The sequence below is a fragment of the Phyllostomus hastatus genome, unplaced genomic scaffold (genome assembly GCF_019186645.2).
Source record: "Phyllostomus hastatus isolate PE091 unplaced genomic scaffold, TTU_PhHast_1.1 phas_scaffold_501, whole genome shotgun sequence".
NCBI lineage: Eukaryota > Metazoa > Chordata > Mammalia > Chiroptera > Phyllostomidae > Phyllostomus > Phyllostomus hastatus.
The window spans coordinates 15,482,105-15,506,022 of record NW_025334033.1 but is presented as its reverse complement, the minus strand read 5'-3'; the positions used below and the strand labels follow the sequence as shown (position 1 = coordinate 15,506,022).

The window sequence follows — 23,918 nt, the reverse complement described above, 5'->3', positions numbered from 1 at the left end:
AGTGTGTGAGGCCCCTGCTGCGTGCTGCCAAACAGGCCTGGGGCTGGCATATTGCCCACACCCACCAGTGCCAGGTTCTGTGTACCTTGCCCGCGTTGAGAGTACACTACCCCTGTTTAAAATTTTTATGTAGTTAGATCTATCACTTTTTCACCTTACTTCTCGATGGTATTTTCTAATACCTTTATAATTTTATTTCACTTTTAAACCTTTTGAAATTGTGAAATGTAACATACAAAGAAAAGTACATGAAGCATATACTTAATGAATGGTTTTACAGTAAATACCCATGGGACCATTGCCCAGGTCCAGAAACTGCCCATATTTCTCTTTCCAATTATACCCTTGAGAGTAACTGCTAACTTAACTGCTATGGCAGTCATTTTCTTCCTTCCTTTCTTTTTTTTTTTTTTAATCCTTTTAAGACCTAATTATTCACACCTAAACACCATAGATTGGGTTTGCTGTCATATGAATGTAACATACACATTAGGTGTTTAGGCTTGTTCTTTTCCTTCTACAAACCATAGTTTTTTCCCATTTGAAGTGTACAGTTCAGAGGTGGTAATTTTAATATTTAATTTTATCCATTCATTCATTTATTCAGTGGTTTTTAGTGTAGTCACAGAGTTGTACAACCATAACAACCAAATTCTAGAACACTTCAATATCCTACAAAAGAAACCCCACGCCTGTTACCAGTCATTTCCCATTACCCTTTCCTGCCCTCTAGACAACCGCTAATCTACTTTCTGTTTCTATAGATGTGTCTGTTCCACACATTTCAGGTAATGGAATTATATAATATGCTGTCTTTTGTGATTGTCTTATCACACAGCATCTTATATCAGCACCTCATTTCATCCTATACCCAAATAACGTCTCATTGTGTGAATATACCACATTTTGTCTATCCATTCACCAGCTGATAGACATTTATTTGGATTATTTCTACCTTTTGGCTATTGTGAATAATGCTGCTATGAACATTTGTGTACAATTTTTTGTGTGAACATATGTTTTTATCTTTTTTAGATATATACTTAGGAGTGGAATTGCTGGGTCACGTGGTAGCTCTATGTTTAGCATTTTGGGGAGCGGTCCACCTGTTTTCCAAAGTGGCTGCCCTATTTTGTGTTCCTGCATGCATTGGTATGAGGGTTCCCATTCCTCCACATTCTTGTCAATACTTGTTAGTTTCTAATTTTTTTTTATTATAGTTCTCTTAATGGTTACGGAATGGTTTCTCATTGAGGTTTTGATTAGAATGATGTGGTTTTGATTTGCTGGTTAATGATGTTGACCATCTTTTCATATGTCGATTGGCCATTTGTGTGTCTTCTTTGGAGAAAGGTCTATTCAAATCTTTATTTCATTTTAAAGTTGGATTGTTTTTGCTCTGGCTGGGTGGCTCAGTAGTTGGTTGGAGGATCATTACATACACCAAAAAGATGTGGGTTCAGTTTCTGGTCTGGGCACATAACTAGGTTGCGGGTGTGATTCTCAATTGGGGCACGTACAGGAGGCCACTGATTGGTGTTTCTCTCTCTTGTTAATGTTTCTCTCTCTCTCTCCCTCCCTCCCTCCCCCCCTCTCTCTCTCTCAAAACAATTTAAAAAAATCCTCAGGTGAGGATTGAAAAAAAAAGTGGATTGTTTTTTCATTGTTTAGTTTTAAGAGTATTCTGAGTACAAGTCCTTTGCCAGATAAATAATTTGGAAATATTGTCTCCTGTGGGTTGCCTTTTTACTTTCTTGATAGTATCGTTTGAAACACCAAGGTGTTTAATTTTATGAAGTCCAACTTACCTTTTTTCTTAGGTTTCTTATGCTTTTGGTACCTAAGAAACAATTCCCTAATCCAAGGTCCTGAAGATTTATATCTATGGTTTCTTCTAAGAGTTTTATCTTTTACATTAGGTCTTGGGTCCATTTTGTGTTAATCTTTGCATGCAATGTGAAATAGGGACCTAACTTCATTCTTTTGCATGGAGTAGATATCTCATTGTCCCAGTATCATTTATTGAAAAAGAATATTCCCCATTAAATTGTTCTGGCACTCTTGTTGAAATCAGTTGACTCTAATGTGAGGTTTATTTCTGGGCTGTCATTGAGATCAGTATTGCAATTGATCTATAGCTCTGTCCTTGGACCAGTACCACAGTCATTTGATTGCTGTACATTTTAGTAAGGTTCAAAATTCAGAACTGTGAGTTTTTCAATGTTGTTCTTTTTAGAGATTGTTTTGGCTATTCGCTGTTTCTTGCATTTCCGTATGAATTTTTGGATCAGTTTGTCAATTTCTACAAAGAAACAGGCTGGGATTTTGATATGGGTTGCATTGAAGCTATACATCAAATTTGGGAGTATTGCCATCTTAATAATATTATCTTCAGATCTCTGAACATGGATGTCCTTTCATTTATTTAGATCTTTAATTTCTTTTAGTATACCAGTCATCTAGTTTTTTAGTTTTGTGGTTTTCAGTGTCCTAGTCATATACTTTTGTTAAATTTATTCCTAGGTATTTTATTCTCTTTGCTGGACTGTTTTATGAATTCTGTTTTCAGGTGGTTCATCACTTCTGTACAGAAATACAGTTGATGTTGTATGTTTACCTTAAATCCTGTCACATTGCTGAGCTGCACTTATTTGTTCTAAAGTTTTTTAGTGGACTCCTTAGGGTTTTTTATATTCAATATCATGTCATCTGAAAATAGAGATAGTTGTACTTCCTTCCTTCCAATATGGATGCATTTTTTTGTTGTTGTTTTTTAAAAATCTTCACCTGAGGACATGTTTGTTGATATGAGAGAGGGAGGGAAAGAGAGAGAGAGAAGAGGAGAGGAGGGGAAGGGAGGGGAAGGGAGGGGAGGAGAAGGAAAAGGAAGGGGAGAGGGAGAGGGAAGTGGTGGAGAGGAGGAGATACTGAATAGGGGTGTCCAACCTTTTGGCATCTCTGAGGCATACTGGAAGAAGGAAGAGTTGTCTTGGGCCACACATTAAATACATTGCTACAAGTAATCATTAAAAATTCTCATAATGTTTTAAGTAAATTACAGTTTTGTGTTAGGCTGCATTCACAGCCATCCTGGGCTGCATGTGGCCCGTGGACTCTGTGTTGGATACTCCTAATCTGTTATCTCCTGTATGTGCCCTAACTGTGGATGGAACCTGTAACTTTTTTTTGGTGTACAAGACGGTGCTCCAACCAACTGAGCCACCTGGCCTGGGCCCTTTTATTTATTTTTTTCTAGTACAATGTTGAATAGAAATGGCAAGAGCAGACATCCTTGTCTTGCTCTGATCATAGGGGGGAGTAAGTATTCAGTCATTTGCCATAAAGCATGAATGGTAGCTGTGGGGTTTTTGTTGCAGTTAGTAGCTTTTAAGGAATTACCATGCTTGATTTGTTACTTGATTTAATTTAAAATATGATAATTTCCCCAGTAGCACTGTACAAGAAGAAGACCCGAAGGAAGAGCTTTCCAAAGATGAGATGATCCTGAAGCTGAAGGCGGAAGTGCAACGTTTGCTGGCCAGCAACTCAGTGAAGCGTCGCCTGGTGTCTCAGTTAAAAAATGATCTCAGAGGCTGTCATGAGAAAATTGAAGATCTGCAGCAGATGGAGAAGGGTGTAAGGAGCATCGAGGTTGAGGTGCGTAGAGTTTATAGACCTACGACACCATTTTTAGAAGGCTTCCTAGAGCAAATGCTTACAATTTTCACATTTAAACAAAACCTTCGTTTTTCAGGGGTTCGTTTGACTTTTTTAGAAGCAAGACTTAGAGAAGGAAATGCCATTTAAAGGAATAGATTTTCTGGTTACTCCTGGCACCTTCTAAATGAGATGCCCATTAGGTGAAATTTCTTTATCAGAAATCCAAGGAATCATCCATCCTGTGTAACAAAGTATCTGCGTTTCCTCAGGATGGCTTGTACCAACGGTGCCCTAACATCTAGCTAAATTCCTTATTTAGCATGTTGTCCATGAGATTTCTCTGGCCCATATTTCTGTAGTGAAAGTCATTCTGTATAAGCAAATTAATTATACAGTGGTGGTGTTATAGTGGGGAGAGGCACAGAATCAGGTTACGTCAAAGCCGCTGATCCACCTTTATATCCTTCAGTTACTCTCCTTACTTAGTTGATGAGGAAAATGAAGCTGGAGCAGTTTATGACCCTTCTGAGGCTACAGAGTCAATCTTGAGGCAAACTGAAATGAACACACTTGAATGATAAGTAGGTGAGGGTTATTTCCCCAGGATTGTGCTATCACAGAGCCTTTTAGGGTGGCCCTCCTTCCATAGCTATCTTTCTCACCCTTCTGTATTTCACAGATTTGAACTCATGTGTACTCCCAACAGAAAATAATGCGAAAAGACTTAGCAAACTAAAAGGAAGGGGAAGGAGGGAAATTAATGTAGATAGTGTATTTCTTTTCCTCCTGGGTGGAAATAATTTTTTACTTCTTATGTTAGTATTGTTTTATCTCTTGATCCTTTCAAGTAGGAAGTGTGTTTATTAAAATAGTCTTTTTAAAAGAAAGTTTTCAGGATGTTCTAAGGCACCTTATTATTATGGAACTTTAATTGTCATTTATTTTCTAGAAATAGTAGTGTGTTCCTACTGCTAACAGCCTGCTCAGTCTGGTTCCCTCTTCTCAAGAACTGTGTTTGATGAGTGAAACATTGATTTCAAACATTGATTTCAGTGTTAACAGCCAACTGGGAAAGACCCCTTCTCAGCAGCACAACTAACATCTTTAATTCAAGCTGTCTTAACTGTTTCCATATGTTTCTTAAAAAGGATGGAAATGAATGTTTGTGTCCCAGTTTGTATTAGATCAGAGGTGATGGGTTTAAGCATTTTGGGGAGACTCTCCTAAAACTTAGGGAGGAGGACCCTGATGTGGAGTCTGAACCTGAGCTCAGGTATCTCAGTGCTTTCTTTGTTTTAATTTGAGATTACTGACGGCGTTTGTCACGCAGATACACTTTCACGTGTGTGGCAGTGATGGCGGTCGTGCGTCATGCTGTTTTTTGTCTTGGCCCTCTCCTTTGGCCCTGTAGTCTAGTTGGTCAGTGAGTCGGAGGGAACTGCCTCCTCTTTGTAGACCCTTTCTTTGTCCAGCTTCTCCTTTGCTGTCACGGTTTCCCAGCAGTCTGCCTTTGGTTTTTCTTAAAGTGTGACTTCAGCCCTTGCTGCTTTTGTCTGTTCTGCTTCAACTTAACTATATAGGAGATTTTTGTGTTGATTCTTGTGTTACTATATAGGAGCGTTGTGTTGATAATTCACTGCATACTTTCTCAGTATTTGTTGAATCAATACACATATCGATCCACTTCCTAGATGGGGGAACAGGAGAGGTTATAGTAACTTAACCAACAGGTGGGGTTTTCAATAAACACTTGTTTACAGCCATCTAATTACCCCATGGACACCTTCAGGCCTTGCCTTTGTCACTTATTTCCCACATCTTTTCTAATAGGGTTACAAAATACTAATCAAATGTTAGTATTAGTATTATGTGGATCAAATACTGTGCTGATCATTCCAGTTGAAAACTGGGCCACTGAGGTAGAGCATGGTAAAGGCCTTGGGAAAACCAGACTAGCTGACTAGCAGTCGGGGGCCTACATATACACCTAATATTTTGTAAGCATAATAAATGAAACACAGAGACCTTTCTGTGCCTGACACTCAATAGAGATCATTACCACAAGTTGTGGTTAAAGCCATACTCTGGTCATAAGCTACTTAATAGGCAATGTTCAATAGCCAACTTAGAAGGTTCCTAGCTAGAATCTTTTCAGGTATGGAAATTATGAAGATAGTATGAGAGTTGGTGTAATATTATAGTTCTTGTTTCCTTGAAGATAATGTCTTCAGTGTTCCACGTTTAGAAAGAAACTTTATTGTGACATTTAAAAAGATGTTTGTAAGGATTTTGTGCTGACAGGGAAAAGCACCTAGCTTCTGTGCGCCTGCAGTGTGAGATCATGTGTCAAAACTGAGTGCAGTCTCTGGCTGTGGAAACTGTTTTCCAGTGTATCTGTATGAGGTACTTTTATTCCTAGTAATAAGAAACTCACCAGTGGGGAAGGAAGCACAAATGCGTATCATAAACTTTAAAAAGTAGAGGCCAAGTTAAAGAAATGAAAGCCATTTTACTGAGTCAGTAAAATCTTTTAAAGTCTCATTAGTATCCCCCAAAATGGAGAGAAGCTGACAGAGTAAGTATGCTTAGCTCTTCTCTCTTCTGACTGGGGTAGGAGCAGTGGCTTCCGGGAAATGATGGCAAATGAAAAGAGGAGCATCAACAACTGGAGCAGCTCCTTCTGAAGTGAAGACTCTGTGAATTGGAAGACTTAGCTGAAGCCTCAGTGTCTTGTCACTGGACATGGGAATGAGATACTGAGATACACGTACCTCTTCCTCCCCAATGAGTAGAATGAACCTTGGTACAGGATAGTTTTTAAACATTGTGTAAGAAAGCTCAGAGTTTAGATAAATACATAAACCAGTAAGTGTAGCAGAGTAGGTATTTTAAAAAAATCCTTGTGACCTCTCACTAAGTAAAGAACTCATAAAAATAGATAAGGAAGACATTTAGATGGTAAGAGGAAAATGTGCAAAGTCATGTAAACAGACCAGTTTGGGAAGGTGTGAGACAAATGAATAGCGAAGGTATGTAAGAGGTTCCACTCTGGGGCAGGAGAAGAAATGCAAATGAAAGCAATGGCTAGATACCCTTTCCCCCATGGAATACAGTCGTCACTTAAAGACTGCCACTGCCACTGGAGGGAAGGAGAGCCAGACGGAGTCATGAGAGTACACGTTTGTACAAACTTTCTGGAAACTATTTGCCAAAGTCCATCATGAGTCCTAAAAATTGTACCTATTGAACAAAATATGTATGTGTGGGTGAAAGTATAATGAAAAATACAATACTTACACAATCTTGAAGTAATCTCCTTATAAGATACTTATTAATTATAAGTGGAAAAATAGCAACTTTGCAGTTCAGGTGCTTGCAGACACTACCTTCATCAACTGATCATCACCAGTGATGAGACATTGATACCGTGTCTCCCCTGAAAGGCATGCACATCGTTTCTGTGGCATTCATGCCCCAAAATGCATAACCTGAGTTTAATAATGCAGTAACATCAGAAAAATCCAAATTGAGGGACATCCTACAAAGTAATGGGTTAGCAATCAAAAATATCATGAGTCTGAAGGACAGAGAATGAAGAATTGTCCTAGGTTGCAGGACACTAATGAGATGTGACAGCTAAATGCAGTGTGGAGCCACTGATTAGATCCTGAACCAGAAAAGGACATTACAGGAAAATCAGAAAATTTTGTATAAGGTTTGAAGGTTAGTTAATAGTCTCGTGTCCTAGTTAATTTCCTAATTTTGATAATTGTGTTGTGGTTATATTTGGGGATCATGGTAACAGGTATATGAAAATTATTAATACTTGTACTGTTTTTGCAATGTCTTCATAAATATGACATTATTTCAAAAGAAGTACTTAGACTGTTTTTAAAAGTTGAAAAACTTTTGATTTTTTAAAAACATTTAGACTAAAACAGATACCTCAGAAAAACCAACTAATCAGTTATGGCCTGACTCTTCCACGTCTGAAATGAGTGTCAAAGATGATATTCTGCGACTTAAAAATGAAATTCAAGTTTTACAACAACAAAATCAGGTAATTGAAAAAGTTTTTATATTTTGTGAGAACTTTTATGGCCTCATTAAATGCAAGGGATATGATAGACTTTTAAAAAATGCAGAGGCAATGTGAGTTAGGACGTTAGTAGATGATTAAGGATTCCAGTTATTTCCCTTTAGTATTGGTCACAAGGCAGTAGTTCATGAGAACATAAGTTAGTGTAAATGCAGTTTTCTGTGTGTATAGTAACACGGCCAATAGAGATGTTCTTGCCTCCTTAGCCAGCCCTTGACCAAAGAATAAAACTTTGCTTATTGAGAAGGTTACTGAAGACTATTATCTTAAGGCATCAGTTAGCCAATACTTCTCTGGGTAAATGTTTTCATTTCATATATTTTCAATTCAATGTAAAATTTAAATTTCTGCTCTTCAGAAAGTTATTTGTCGAATAAATGATTCTGTACTCTTATCAAGGCATGAAGAGACTTTTGTGGAATTATAAAAATTATATTATGTCAGATAATGTTACAGGGTAGAGCTAAAGTACAGAGGATGCTAAAAATGAGATTAGACTATCATTGAAAAATGATACTTATTTCCACTAAATAGTTTATTCTTTTGTATCTAGGCACTTAAAGAAACTGAAGAAAAACTGAGAAATGTAAATCAGGACTTATGTAATCAGATGAGACAAATGGTACAAGATTTTGACCGCGATAAACAAGAAACTGTTAATAGGTAAGGTCTGTATAGAAACCTCATGCCTGCTTCCCGGGTGCCTCCCCCTTTCCTCTCCCCTGTCCCCGTTCCCACCCCTGCCCCGCCCCCCCCAAACCACAACAACAAAAGAGATTGGAGAAAAATGATGGAGTGAACCCTCCCTATTGAGACTTTGGATTGGAACAGGTGAATCCTTGGCTTCTCAAATTAGAATTTGGAACTCATTTTCCATAGAAATGATGTTATGTAGTGGGTTGGATTCTATAGCACCATCAAATGGTAGTTCATTGAAGTGGTATAGCTTAATGGTGTTTTAAAGGCTAGTCTGAGAAACTATTCTTTACAAGAAAGAAATCTGTGGGAGGGTATATGTCCTCCAAATACCAAATCATAAACTTGGACACAGACTTCTGGAACATAACTTACTTGTGAGTTTCGTAGTGCTAGTATTTGTGTTTAATATAGATGACTTGCAGTTTTGGAACCCCAACCTAGATTATTTCAATTTTTATTTTACTAAGTCCTCAACACAGACTATTTTTTAAAGATTTTTATTTATTTATTTTCAGAGAGAAGGGAGGAAAGGGAGAAAGAGGGAGAGAAACATCAATGTGTGGTTGCCTCATGCGCCCTCCACTGGGGACCTGGCCCGCAACCCAGGCATGTGCTCTGACTGGGAATTGAACTGGTGACCCAAAGGGTCAGTGCTCAATGCACTGAGCTATACCAGCCAGGGCCTCAGCACAGACTATTATCTCTGTTTGAAGGACTGGAACATCCTCACATTCAAGTTTTTAGTTTTTTTCTAGAAACATTTGAAGAAATAAAAATTTAAAGATTCATATAAGATCATATATTGAAAATTATTACCATTTTTGGTTGGGGAAAACCAATCTGACCTCAATTATAATCTGCGTTAGAGTAGAGTTGGAGGAAGGAAAGACGGGAAACCAGTTCATTTGTGGTGTTTCTAGTAACACTGGGCACTGCCTTAGAATCTGCTGTCTGCCTTCTGTTTCCAGGTGTGAGAGGACTTACCAGCAGCACCATGAAGCTATGAAAGCCCAAATACGAGAAAGCCTGTTAGCAAAGCATGCTTTGGAGAAGCAGGAGCTCTTTGAAGTTTATGAGGCAACCCGCTTGCAACTTAGGTGAGAATAAAAACGTTTAGCTGCCTTTGAATCTGTAAGACAATATTCCCCTGTTTCTTGTTTAGAGAAAATTGTGCTGCAGGCCTTGCATTTTTTTATGGTTCTTTACTTGCTGTTTTGTGTACTCAGGACTGAATTAGATAAGGTGAATAAGGAGGTGGCTGCTGCGCAGGAGTGTTACCTGGAAGTGTGCAGAGAAAAAGATAATCTAGAATTGTCTTTCAGGAAGACCATTGAAAAGGAGCACCAGGCTCAGGAGAAGGTACAGTGCAAGTTCATATTATGTTTACTTCATTTGATTTATCTGGCCTCACTATTATTGAATAAAACTAATATACTTGTTCTCATGCGATAGGGAAGGCATACCTAGAAGTCTCTACTTTTGGCTATATCACACTAATAGAGCTCACAAAATGCAGTTGAGCTGCTTATTAAAACCTTAGTAGAAATTGGCCTACCTATAGGAGAAAATCATTCTTCCTTATCAATTTATTCTAAGAGGCAGAAATGAGTTCTGAAGTAAGAATGGACCTGAGTGACTGAGTCTGAAACCCAGGGATCCTTGTTTTGCATTTACTTCTTGGCTACTCAGGTGGCCCTATCTAGTCCTGTAAGCCTGTACAAAGTATTTCCTTCAGAGACATTTTCCTCTGACCCATTTCTCTCTCAGTATCTAAGCATCATTTTATTCTTGGGGAGCAGAGTGAGCATTTGAACTTGGGTTTCATGATGGAAGGTGGTGATGTGGAGGTTATGGAGAAGGAGGTCAGTGTTGGCCGGACCTTTTCCAGGGAAACTAGAGGGGCCACTGTGTACTCTTTTCTGTCTGAATCCTCCCAGTTGCCATTGGTGAGTGTCCAGGAGTAAAATCACACATAAAGAGCTGCCCCTCCTTTTTTCTTCTCTGTGCTGGCCAGAGCCTCATCCAGACACACATCTGACTCTCCCTCTCTGGACCAGCTACAGACCACAATTTGAAAGCCACCTGCGTCAAGATTAGAAAATATTTTTAAAGGCCTGAGTAAATGTTTTATACAGAGATTTTTGAATACATTACATTAAAGCAAGCTGTTGCTACCACAGACTTAAAAAGAATAGTAAAGAGCAGGTGAGGAACTCAATTCATTTAATATTTTGATTATTTTTGAGTAGACTAATATGGTAAAAAACCTGCATGTATGCCAGCTTCTAAAGGGAGTTGTTTTAGTTAGTACTGACAGTATAATAGTTAGAAGGGATCTTAAATTACCTAGAATTTAAGGACTTAGCTTTCAATAATGTTTTAAAAATTAAAATAGGGAGATACCTAGTTGATTCTTTTTAAAAAATACATATAAATTGGCAAGAATATGAGCAATTCTCTCAAAGAAGTCATTCTTTTCAGGAATATATTTTCTGGTACTTTTAAAAGAAACAGCTTGGGCCTGACTGGTGTCTTGGTAGAGCACTGTCCCATGCACCAACAGGTGGCGGTTCGGTCCCCAGTCAAGGACAGTGGGAGGAGACTAATCAGTGTTTCTCTCTTGTCTATTTCTTCCTCTCTCCCTCCCTCTCCCTCTGTCTCTATCTCCCCCCCCCCCACCCTTCCTCTTCCTCCAGAAGCAATAAAAACATATCCTCAGGTGAGGATTAAAAAAAAAGAGAGAATGTGGCTGAAAAATTGGATTTCATGTAATTAGTCAGTTGCAATTAATAGCCGCTACAATCGATACTTTGGCTGTTGAGTGCTTGCACAGGGGCAGGAAGGAAAGTCAGAAGTGCTATTTGGCCCTTCCGAAGAAACTCACAGGTTAAACTTTTCACTTTGAAATTTAAAAATTGTCCTAGAGTACAATTAACTCTTTATTATTATATTTTATTGAATATGCTATTACAGTTGTCCTGAATTTTCCCACTTTGCTCCCCCTCCATCCAGTCCTCCTACTCCCTCAGGCAGTCCCCCCACCATTGTTCACATCCATGGGTCATGCGCATAAGCTCTTTGGCTACACCATTTCTTATACTGTACTTTACATCCCCAGGGCTATTCTGCAGCTACCTATTTGTACTTCTTAATCTCCTCACCTCTTCACCCTTCCTGTCTCTCTCCGCTCTCATCTGGCAACCATCTGGTAACTTCTTTTCTCTTGCAGCTTTTAAGACTCTCTTTATCTTTAATTTTTGGCTTTTTAATTATGATGTATTTTGGTGTGGGCCTCTTTGCATCCATCTTGTTTGGGATTCTCTGTGCTTCTTGGACTTGTGTGTATATTTCCTTTACTAAATTAGGGAAGTTTCTTTCATTATTCTTTCAAACAGATTTGCAATTTCTTGCTCTTTCCCTTCTCCTTCTGGCACTGCTGTGATGCAAATGTTGGACCTCTTGGAGTTGTCCCAGAGGCTGTTTATAGTATTATCATTTTTTTTTGGATTCTATTTTCTTCTTGTTCTGATTGGTTGTTTTTTGCTTCCTTATGTTCTGAATCATTGATTTGATCCTCAGCTTCATCCACTCTACTGTTGTTTCCCTTTTAATTGTTCTTTATTTCAATGAGTCTATCCTTTGTTTCTGAATGGTTTTTTTTAATGCTGCTGAGGTCCTCACTAAGTTCCTTGAGCATCCTTATAACCAGTGTTTGAACTCTACACCTGGTAGATTGCTTATCTCCATTTTGTTTAGCTCTTTTTCTAGACTTTTGATCTGTTCTTTCATTTGGGCCATGTTTCTTTGTCTCCTCCTTTTGGCAGCCTCCCTGTGTTTGTTTCTATATATTTGGTAGAGCTGCTTTGACTCTGTGTCTTGGCAATGTGGCCTAATATAGTAGTTGTCCTATGGCGTCCAGTGGCACAACCTCCTGTATCACCCAAGCTGGGTACTCAAGGTGTGCCCTTTGTATGGGCTAAGTACATCCCCCTCTTCCAGTTGAACCTTGGTTGCTGCTTCGAGGTCAATGGGAAGCATTTACCCAGGCCTGTCAGCTTCAAAGACTGGCTGTGACCACTGACCACCAACCTCCACTCTCCATGGAGGATCAGCTGTGTAGGGGCAGAGTGGTGGTGCTCTGACAGTGGTCTGTAGTTGTCCACAGGGTGCTCTGGCCCTGGGGTTTCCTGGGTGATGCAGGCCAAGGTCAGCCCCCACCTGTGTTTTGCCTGGGGCCTCCTGTCTGAGCTGTAAAGCAATCTGAGATGGCTGCTACTTGTGCTAGGTTTGAGATTTCTAGGTGAAGCCAAGCTGTGAATGTAATCTGGCTGCTCCTAGTGCTCACTGAAGCCAGCTGTTGCTTGTTTCATAGAATTTAGGAGCCAAGACCAGCCCATTATTATGGAAAAGAAGATTGAGTGGGCCTGGAAGTTGGGTGGGTCAGAGACTCCAGGCATTGTGGCATCTCCAGTGTGGCTCTAACATTGTTAATTGGGTTGATGGAGTTTCACATTTGGCACCAGTTTACCAGCTCTGTAGGGGGAGGGTTTAGCTAAGGGACAATGGCCTCTGCTTGTCTTGATGCCAGATACTTCAGTTCCTCCTGGTATGCCTCTGGTGCCTTTCAAGCTGCTGTTCCTGGTGCTGGAGCTCAGAGGGAGTGAGTCTGAGTAGATGAGTCCGTGTGTGTGTGTGTGTGTGTGTGTGTGTGTGTGTGTGTGAGAGAGAGAGAGAGAGAGAGAGAGAGAGGGGGAGAGAGAGAGAGAGTTCTTTAAGAGGAACTGAACTGCTTGGCGCTCCAAAAGTTTCTTCTACCAACTCAATGTCCACTGGTTTTTGCAGCTAGAAGTTGTGGGGGCTTACCTTTCTGGCTTTGGAATCCTGGTTTGGGGGCCTGGTGTGGGGCTGGGACTCCTTGTTCCCTAGATATCCCTCCTGAATTTTTATCCACCTCACATAGGAGTGAGACCAGCCCGTTCTGCATCTGCGTCTCTCCCAGTCTGGATGGATGTGGTTTCTTTAATTCCATAATCATTAGATTTCCAGTCAGCTTATTTTATAGTTGTCAGACTTCCAGTTCAACTTGATTTCTGATGTTCCTGAGTAATGGTTGTTCTTTATTTTAGTTGTTATTTTGATGTGGTTGTGCAAAGAGGTCAGCATGTGTCAAATTAACTCATTTTTTAAAAAAATTTTCTTGTTGTTTAATTATACTTGTCCCCATTTTTCCCCCATTGCTCTCCCCTGCTCTGCCCTGCCCTGCCCTGCCCAACCCCCCTCCCACATTCAATCCTCCCCCCATTGTCCTTGTCCATGAGTCCTTTCAAATTAACTCATTTTTAAATTTAGTGTATTGTTCTATACATTTTTAACACATGTATAAAAGTATCATAATACAGAACGGTTTCATCACCCTAAAAAGAAGTCCTTTGTGCTATCCCTTTGTAGTTACATACCCCACACTTAAAGGGCCAGTGTACTTAAAACATGAGAAGTTTAATTCCTTTCTTCTCTTTGTTTTTTATATTTATATTTATACATACAGACAGGGGTCTGGCACAAATAATGCCCCCTTTTTATTATAAAATCATAAGCGTGTAATTGTGTAACATAATATTATACTCAAGCATACCATATGACACTTCAGGTAAAATGTTCAAATTAAAACTATAAACTATTACACCCATGTTATTACCGTACCAACCACACTCAAGCAGGCCTTACTTCTGTTGGACCCTGTATATGTATATAAGCTCCTTATAAGGCTTAGGAGGCTTTTCTCTTTTTTTTTTAAAAATAATTTATTTGTTTATTTTTAGACAGAGGGGAAAGAAGGGAGAAAGAGAGAGAGAGAAACACCAACATGTGGTGTTCTCACATGCCGCCTACTGGGGACCTGGCCTGCAGCCCAGGCATGTGCCCTGACTGGGAATCAAACTGGTGATTCTTTGGTTTGCAGGCTGGCGCTCAATCCTCTGAGCCACACCAGCCAGGGTAGGAGTCTTTATAAGACAGTCAGAATAGAACTTCTTTAAATTTAAGAGACTTTAATTATTTTATATCCTCCAGAGGTGGGTAAAGGTATGCCAGTCTGTTTTCCTATGATCTATTTCACACACAACACAAGAGTGTTATTAAAATATGGAACAAACCAAGGAACTTTTGGGGGTAGCCCTCTCCTATGGGGCATAAGCCATTTTTCCTGTGGCCGAGCTTCAGGTTGGGAACTTAGTCTGGATACAGATTTTTTAAGACATTCGACACCAAGAGTCCAAGGTTGCATGGAAAATGTTTCATATGTGCTCTTTTCTGAAACAGTAGTTGAGTCCAGCTAGGGGTTAAGTAGGAGCTCAATTCCAAGTTTTAGGGGTTTTATTAACACATAGAGCTTTCCTCACATTAACCTGGCTTGTTCAGAGAAAGGGGGAAAAAAACCATCCACACAGAACCCTTCAAACAGATGTTTAACATTCCCATTCATAATGCCCTACCTATACACATATTTTGTTATAATACATGCTAAGTCAGTCCATATGAGGTAAAGGTTTTTGCTGTTCAAGCCATGCCAAACAAGTTTAAATGTTTTAAAACTATTCAAATATTTCTTTACTTTTAGTGCTAAAACTTTCTGAATTAGGTATTTCAGTAGTATGTTCAGATGGCAGATCCCTATACCCAATGAATCTGTTATTTTTCCTCTGTAAAGAGAGGGAAGCAAGGTTTTCCTCACTGGTGAATTGCAAAAATAGCGAGACCTTTCTCTTATCCCTGAATGCTTGCCCCCTTGTAATGTGACTTTGTGGCTTTGTGACTTTGCTGTTCCCAATAAAAGGTAGAATTTATTTTTAATTCTTGAATTTGATCTTTGTCACATGACTTGCTTTGACCAATAGGATACTAGCAAACATTATACAAAAAGAGGCTTAGAAAGCATTGGTGCATTGGGGCTTTTGGAAGCTCAATGCTCTTAGGAAGCCTGTGACTACCAGCATGTGAATGATCTGGCATCACCTATTGGATGGTGGCACTTGTCATGAAGTCATTGCCATTGTCCTTGCAGACATCACACTAAGCAGCAGACATCACACTAACTAGCAGATATGCGAGTGAGGCCATCTTAGACCATGTAGTCCCAGTTTCCTGCAGAGATCAGCTGAACTGGCTTAGACTAGAAGCATGCCCTGTCTGACCTCAGAATTATGAGAAGTAATAGAGGTTTGTTGTTTTAAATCACTAAATTTTGGCTTAGTTATTATGTAGCAAAATAATGTATATGCCCATGAACACAGAAAAAATTGGTAGCAATTTTCTGCCGTGGGTCAAAAGGAAATGCAGATGCAGATGGAAATAACTCCTGAGGGTTTGACATAGACAGGTAGGAAAATTTGAGGATTTCTTCTACAGTCAAACAGAAAATAATAACAGTGACATATGATGTGATACAGGACAACTGTCTCAACCATGTAACTTTTCTTTGTCAAGTATATAATCACTCATTACACTTCTCAGAATTGGGCTATTAGTAGCTTACACCAATTTTATTTAAAAAGAATCTTCCATCCCACTGATTCTTCCACCCAAGTTAAGATATAATGGTTTTTTTTAGGGCACTTTTTGATTTTTTAAAATGAAACCATGACCTAATTTTATATTGTGAAATTCTGATAAGTTTAGAACAATCTAAAATTAACAAATAAACACTCACATTATGGGTTAGAAGGAAGAAGTAATGACTGGGTAGACTCAGACATAAAACATTGCTTCTATTATCTAATAGTAAATGTGATTAGGAAAGCTAACAGCATTCTAGAACATTAAGAACCAAATTATGATCTTAAAAACTGAGTTGGAAGTGAAATACATCCTGAACTTAGTTTCTTCTACCCACATGATCGCTAATAATTGGGGTCAGGGATATCTGAAGTTGTTCTATGTTTTGGCTTCACTATTCCTCATTACCCAGTCCCTTCCCCTAATGGCATTTCATTAATTTCATGCTGTGGTATGGCACTTAAAATTATTATTTTTTTCATTAATCTCATGCTGTGGTATGGCACCTAAAATTGTTTCTATTAGTCATTTTTAATATAAAAATATATATATCTTGACCTTATACAACATATTTAAAATCTGGATGGCACAAAACAAATTCTCTGTGTTTACACTGGTTTTTAGTTGGATTTGCTAACCAGTTATTTATGGGGAGGATGGGGGATGAGATAGAGAGCTAATGTTATTGTATGTCAGGAGATCATAAACTGCTACACAAGACGGCCACTGCAAGTGACATGGTACAGCCAGAGTCTGGTAGCCAGGGAAGCAGTTTGAGAACCCTAGATCCCAGGCGGGTAAGAAACAGGAAAGGGAGAAGCAGATTTCATTGTTTCGCAGTTTTGCCTAAGATTGATTGTGTTTGGATCCATCCCACTACCCTGTTGAAAATGGAAATCATAAGGTAGAACACTCTTGAATGCCCATTCTAATCAGTAGAATTTAATGACATAACAAACAAGATTGTAATGTGTTCTAGTGAGTAAAATTAAGTTCATTAACTAGATGTACTCAAGTGCCTGCATTGTGGAAAGCCTTGTGTAGATGGGAAAACATGTATTATTATTATTTTTTTATTGATTGATTTTATTATGTATTTTTCTGTCAAAATATAATTTAATTTTTAAAATAATTATACTGATATGCTATTACAGTTATCCTGATTTTGTTCCTTTCCCCCCCTCTACCCAGCACTCCCCACTCTCTCAGGCTATCCCCACAACATTGTTCATGCCCATGGGTCATGCATATAAGTTCTTTGGCTACTCCATTTCCTATGCTGTACTTTACATCCCTATGGCTATTCTGTAACTACCTGTTTGTATTTCTTAATCCCCTCACCTCTTCACCCATTCACCTAAATCCATCAAAACTCTCTGTTATCCATGATTCTGTTTCTGTTCTTGTTTGCTTAGTTTTTTTTTAGATTCAGTTGTTGATAGATATGTATTTATTGCTATTTTATTGTTCATAGTTTTGATCTTTTTAAGAAATAAATCCCTTTAACATTTCATATAATAATGGTTTAGTGATGATGAACTCCTTTAGTTTTACCTAGTCTGGGAAGCACTTTATCTGCCCTTTGATTCTAAATGATATATTTGCTGGGTAGAGCAAATCTTGGCTGTTGGTCTCTGCTTTTCATGACTTTGAATAGTTCTTGTCAATCCCTTCTAGCCTGCAAAATTTCTTTTGAGAAATCAGCTGACAGTCTTATGGGGACTCCCTTGTAGGTAACTAACTTCTTTTCTCTTGATGCTTTTAAGATTCTCTCTTTATCTTTAACCTTTGGCCTTTTAATTATGATGTGTCCTAGAGTGGGCCTCTTTGCATCCATCTTGTTTGGGGCTCTTTGTGTTTCCCAGACTTACATATTTATTTCCTTCCCCAATTTAGGGAAATTTTCTTTCATTATTTTTTCAAACAGATTTCCAGTTTCTTGTTCTCTCTTCTCCTTCTGGCACCCCTATCATGCGAATGTTGGACCTCTTGAAGTTGTCCCAGAGGCTGCTTATACAATTCTCATTTTTTTGGTATTCTTTTTCCTTCTTGTTGTTCTGATTGGTTGTTTTTGCTTCCTTATGTTCCAGATCATTGATTTGGTTCCCAGTGACCCAAAGCTGGTTGCTGCTAGTGCAGGGCCTGGGGTCACTTAGCAAGAGGTATGGGGGTTGGGGACTCACTGATACCAGGTGTTAAGCAGTGGTTTGTTTGAAAAGATTTAGGAAGTTGTGAAGCATGAGCCAAGACCAGCCATTCATTTGGAAAAACCACTGTTAACTGCTTGGGCAGGCCCATAAGTTGAGTAGGATGGAGCCTCAGGGGATCTCCTGGGCAGGGTAAACTGTGTTAGCCAGGTTAATGGAGTCTCAGATATGGCACCACATGCCAGCTCTGTGGCTCTTTGGGGGGGCAGGTTCAGAAAAGGGACAATTACCCTCTGCCTGCTGCTTTCCTGTGTGGGAGAAAGCTGTTCCACAGCTCTCACCTTGATGTCAGGCACATAAAGTTCCTATATGACACTGGTGCCTTTCAGGCTGCTGCTCCAGTGCTGGAGCTCAGAGGGAGTGAGCCTGAGGAAGTCCATGTGTGGGTTTTTAAGAGGAACTGTTTGGGACTCCATTAGTTTCTTCTGCTGACTCAGTCCCCATTGGTTTTTGCAGCCAGAAGTTATAGGGACTTATCTTCCTGGCACTGGAACCCTGGGCTGGGGGGCCTGGTGTGGTGTTGGGATTCCTTGCTCCCGAGATATCCCTCCCAAATTTTTATCTGCCACACGTGGGTGTGGGATGCCCCATCTCCATGTCTCCTACCAGTCTGGATGGATGTGGTTTTTTAAATTCCATCGTTTTTGGACTTTCATTCAGCTTGATTTGTGATGGTTCTGAGTGATGGTTGTTTTATATTTTAGTTGTAATTTTAATGTTGTGTGAGAAGGCGAGCTGTATTTACCTATGCTTCCCTCTTTACCAGAAGTCCAAGGACAGTCTTGATTTTAGAGGGAGAGAGAGGGAGAGAGAGAAACAGAAACATTAGTTATTCCACTCATTTATGCATTTGGTTGGTTCTTGTATGTGCCTTGACCAGGGATTGAATTGCAACCTTGGTGTATTAGTATGATGCTCCAACCAACTAAACTACCCCAGCCAGGGCTGGACAAACACATATTAATAGCAAAAGTTTTTCCCCTCCCCTCCTCTTCCCTCCCATCTCCTCTCTCCCCTTTTTTCCCCTAAGGAGAGAGGAAGGGAGGGAGAAAGAGAGGGAGAGAAACATCAAATTGTTGCCTCCCACACGCACCCTGACTGGGGACTGAACTTGCAACTGAGGCATATGCCCTGACCCAGGAATCAAACCACAACCTTTTGGTTTATGGGATGACACTCAACCAACTGAGTTATACCTGCTGTGGCTATCGTGCCATCTTTGTATTGGCAAGGTCAAAGCCTCCAGCTGGTTGCACCTTGAGAACAAGATAGCCTGACCTTACACAACATAGTTAAATCTCCCATGTGATGTATGTCACATAGATAAGGTCAAAGAATAATTTTCAGGATTCATTTGAGACTGTATTTCCATGGACTGAATTTCAAAACCTCATGTAATTATTATAACAATGTCTAGATGGCTTTCAGACACAGCTGTGGTTGCTTTTTTGGCTATATTCTAGTTTTTACTAATAATTATTTGAATATTTTTCTTCTCGTATGATTTTTCTTTTGAAAACAGATGAAAGAAGAACTTACTCAACAGCTTGAAAAGGAGTGGCAGTCCCAGCTGGATCAGACTATAAAGGCAATGAAAAAGAAGACCTCTGATTGTTACAGCCAGACTGACCCAGTAGCCACCATTGATGCTATTTCCCAGAAAGAGGTGGCAGTCGCTAGAGAAGAACAGGAGCAAAGGGTCCAGCAAGATGTAGAGCAAGAAAAGGAAACAGCTGTCAAAGGGGCCTTGAAGAAACTTGAGGTTGAGTTGGAACTCAGATACTGTGAAAACATTGCCAAACAGGTAATAGGTTTATTTTGGTAAAATTATTGCAACTGCTTTTCTATTAAAAAAAGCATATGAAATGCTACCATTGAACTTGTTCATAATTTCATACTTTAAACATTGTGTGCATTCTAGGGTAGAGAACCCTCTATGTGGTTCCGAGCATTTTCTTCATTATGTTTCTGTTTTAGAATGTTGCCCTTGATGTTTATATATATTCTTTCAGTTTACAGAATGTTGGCTCCTCTGAGGTCACTGTAAGCATTCAGGTACCCGAGGTTAAAGGTGTGGTTTTACAGCTGAATTAAGCACAATTTTATTGTGAATCTTTCATGTCTAATTTTATAGAAAACATTCCACTAAAGCAGTTATAGATAAGCAAGCTTAAGGAAATGGGGTATTTGCAATATTTGCATTGAGACTTGTGGAGTTGAATGTGCAGGCATGTCCCTTAAGTGGGGCTTGGTCTACAAAGCCTACTTCTGCCCCAAAGCAGTGCCATTGCCTCCCATGGACACACTAAAAAAGCCAGCTAACTTTTAACTGGCTTGTCACTTGGTTTCCAAGACATGTCGTACTGAGGAGAGGACAGCTCTGTGTTAACAGAATGAAGATGAGCTATTTGTTTTATCTATATTATCAATTACAGTATTTCTCGAATTTTTTGGCCTCGGCTTACCTTTGCATAAGAAATTGTTAAAAAGCCAGACTACTCTGGCACATATTCCATTGGCTGTTTGAGCAGAGGCACCATCACGTAGTGTGTTGCCTGGAGAACTGTGCTGTTTCCACGTGACAGAGTGGAAGTAAAAGAGACCAATAGTGTCTCACTATTATTCTCAAAATAGTTCTGACCTCACAGGCCATCTGATAGGGTTTCTAGTCCTTAGACGTTTCTGAAACCTTAATATAATATTACTTATTGTGTATGTATTATTTAGAAACATTACTTATTAAGTCTTAAGATAATAACCTAAAGTAATGTTTTAAAAATACACCCAGTTTTTGCTAAATACTTGAAATTCTGCTTATTTGTTAAATTGTTCTACCTGATTTTAAAGGGCATCCTTAAAGTCTGGAAACATAGGCAAATATATGTGATGGAATCAAGGATATCTTCAATCAGTAAGAAAATAATTTTCTGAAATGTTTACTGTAAGACTTGAGCAGAGTAAGAGAATGTTCTTTAAACAAATAGACACGTTTAAGGGTTCAGCTTTGGTATTTATAAAATTATAGATCTTGTGAAGAAAAACAAATAGCATAATATAGTTGAAAGGAAATTGTTCATAATAACTGTTTAAAGGATATAAACTTCTATAAGAACCATATCTTTCCCCATATTTTTAACACTTCGAAGTTTACCTGTAAATGTAATATTTTGGTGAGAAATACAGCCTCTCGTCGACTGAGCTTTTGTGTGTGTGCATGGACATACGTGCACGTGTGTGTGTGTGTGTGTGTGTGTGTGTGTGTGTGTGTATTTCAAAACAAGAGAGTAAGGAATGATTAGTTAATAAATGATCTTGTGGAAACTTGTAGCAGATTTACAAGCAGATGAGCCTTACGATTCATCAAGTCTTAAATTTTTGCCTCAATTGATGTATTACCCTTATTCTTTAGTCACAGACTCATTCTCGACAGTGGGAAAATTTGCCAGGTGTAAGGCTCTAAACTCTATAGGTGCTTGCACACATGTGTGTGTGCGTGTGAGTGGAGGAGGTGGTGGCTGTACCAGCTGGACAGCAGCTGGCCCCAAGCAACCCTCCTGCAGTGGTGTGTACAGGGGACAGTATGGGAAGTGTAGAACAGAAGGATCGGATTCTGTTGTTTGGGGTAAGGTGAGGTACTTGAAGCCAGCTATAACTCCGGTGCAGTATAGTACAGTGTGAAATACACAGGACGTCATAGTTGCTATTTGCAAACGTGATCATTTTGAAGTTTTGTACTTCCCTTGACCCCTTTCTCCTGCAATATCCTGCAGGTAGAAACAGCTGTGCAAAATGCTCGTCATCGATGGCTGCAAGAACTACCTGAGCTCGCAGAGTATAAAGCCCGTGTAAGAGCAGAACAGAAGAGGTGGGAAGAACAGCAAGAGATCTCTGTGGCCAAACGGGTAAGAACACTCCTGGAAAGAGGCTTGAGGAGAGCCCTTCTGCTACCCTCTTCTCCCATCTCAGTCCTGGGAATTACTGTCTACTCACAGGGTTGTTGAAGGATTTGTATATGATGATGAAGGTTAACTATTAGCTCAGAGCTTTGCTGGTAGTACCTGTTCTCGTCGTCATCAAGTTGTTCAGGGAGAGAGAATGTATTTTAGGGTCTCAAAACTCACATAATCAGGAAGATAACCTTAACTGTGAAACTAAATTTCATTCTCTCTTGCCAGATCCTTAGGAGAAATTGAGGACAGGCGTTTCTCTGTTTATTAGTTATACAATATTCTTTCACATGCTTAAAGACTTTTTTTGTGCTGTGTCAGTAGTCTTATAATATATTCTCCTTGGTGAATACCCAGTCCAACTCTCCTTTCCAGAGATGTCATGTTCCTTGACTATAATCATTTGTATTCTCCAAGGCTGATTTCTAAATCAGTTCCAATAAAAATGCCATGAAACTGAACATAGTCATGAAATTTGACACAATGATTCTAAAATTTATTTGGAAAACTGAAGGACTAAAGATTTTTTAAAAGATTTTATTTATTTATTTTTAGAGAGGGAAGAGGGGAGAAAGAGAGAGAGAGAGAGACATCAATGTGCAGTTGCTGGGGGTCATGGCCTGCAACCCAGGCATGTACCCAGACTGGGAATCGAACCTGCGACACTTTGGTTTGCAGCCCGCACTCAATCCACTGAGTTATGCCAGCGAGGGCTAAAAGATTTTTTTTAACGTTGTAGAAAATAAGTAGTAGTCCAGCCTTCACTCACAATATACTGGAAAGCAACAATTTAGATAGTATAGAGCCACAAATATAAAATTCTTTTTCATTCAGTAAAATACAGACTTCAGAGTTAGGCCCAGTTATGCATAAAAACTCAATAATTATGTCAAAACAACAAAATGATAAATAATATTATAATAAATACTCTTATGACAGCCAGCAAATACCTTGGAAAAATTAAGTTTTCTCATACCTTGCATCACAATAAAATCTAGGTTGATTAAGGAGTTATTTTTTAAAAATTAAATTGAGTATTTCAAATGCACATCATAATACATTTTGAGGCAACAGGCACAGTAGGAAAGATAAAGTAATAGGATAAAATATATACAAATATTTCAAACTTTTTGTGTAATAAAAGGATGATAAAATAAGGAAAATAAATGAATCAAATATGGGAGACATTAACACTTATATATGAGAAAAATAAGCATCTATAAGTAAGTGTGCCAAAGGTATGAACAAATAATGTTCATGAGAATTCCAAACAGCAAAAAAACTGGAAATGCATTCATATCTACCAGTTTGAGACGTGCAAACTAGATCAAACTTAAGGTGCCATTTTGTGCCATGTGTACGGATCCTCTTTTCTCAATTGTCATATGCAAAGCATAACAGATTGTAATGTAAAGTACATACTGCTCTCTCAGTGTCACAGTTGTTTCAGAAAATAATATGCAGAACAGACATTATAAAGGATTCATATATAGTATTCATATGCTTATTCCTCAAATTAAGGAAATAATTAAACATAAATAAAATCTATTTTAATATATTTTAAAGTTATGTGGAAGTACCTGTTATTATATTATTTTCTATATTTTTTAGTAAGTTGAAACAGTTCAAAAGGAAGTTTAGTGGGGAGAGAAAGAGGAAATCTTATGGTATGCAGATGTGTCTCAGAGCTAAGTCTCGAAGAGTGATGCAGTTGGGTAGAATATAGGAAATAGGCAAGAGATCATTCCTCAAGAA

General features: G+C 38.9%; 1 protein-coding gene across 1 annotated transcript in view; it reads left to right on the top strand.

Annotated features, from left to right (window-relative positions):
* The window catches only part of CEP152 (centrosomal protein 152), a 90,733-nt gene that overhangs the window by 41,532 nt on the left and 25,283 nt on the right, over window positions 1-23,918 (top strand). The window contains exons 13-19 of the mRNA XM_045822934.1: window positions 3,453-3,657; window positions 7,592-7,720; window positions 8,313-8,422; window positions 9,427-9,555; window positions 9,685-9,817; window positions 19,739-20,020; window positions 21,987-22,118. Of these exons, the coding sequence (XP_045678890.1) occupies window positions 3,453-3,657; window positions 7,592-7,720; window positions 8,313-8,422; window positions 9,427-9,555; window positions 9,685-9,817; window positions 19,739-20,020; window positions 21,987-22,118 (1,120 nt within the window). The remainder of the gene's footprint in view (window positions 1-3,452; window positions 3,658-7,591; window positions 7,721-8,312; window positions 8,423-9,426; window positions 9,556-9,684; window positions 9,818-19,738; window positions 20,021-21,986; window positions 22,119-23,918) is intronic.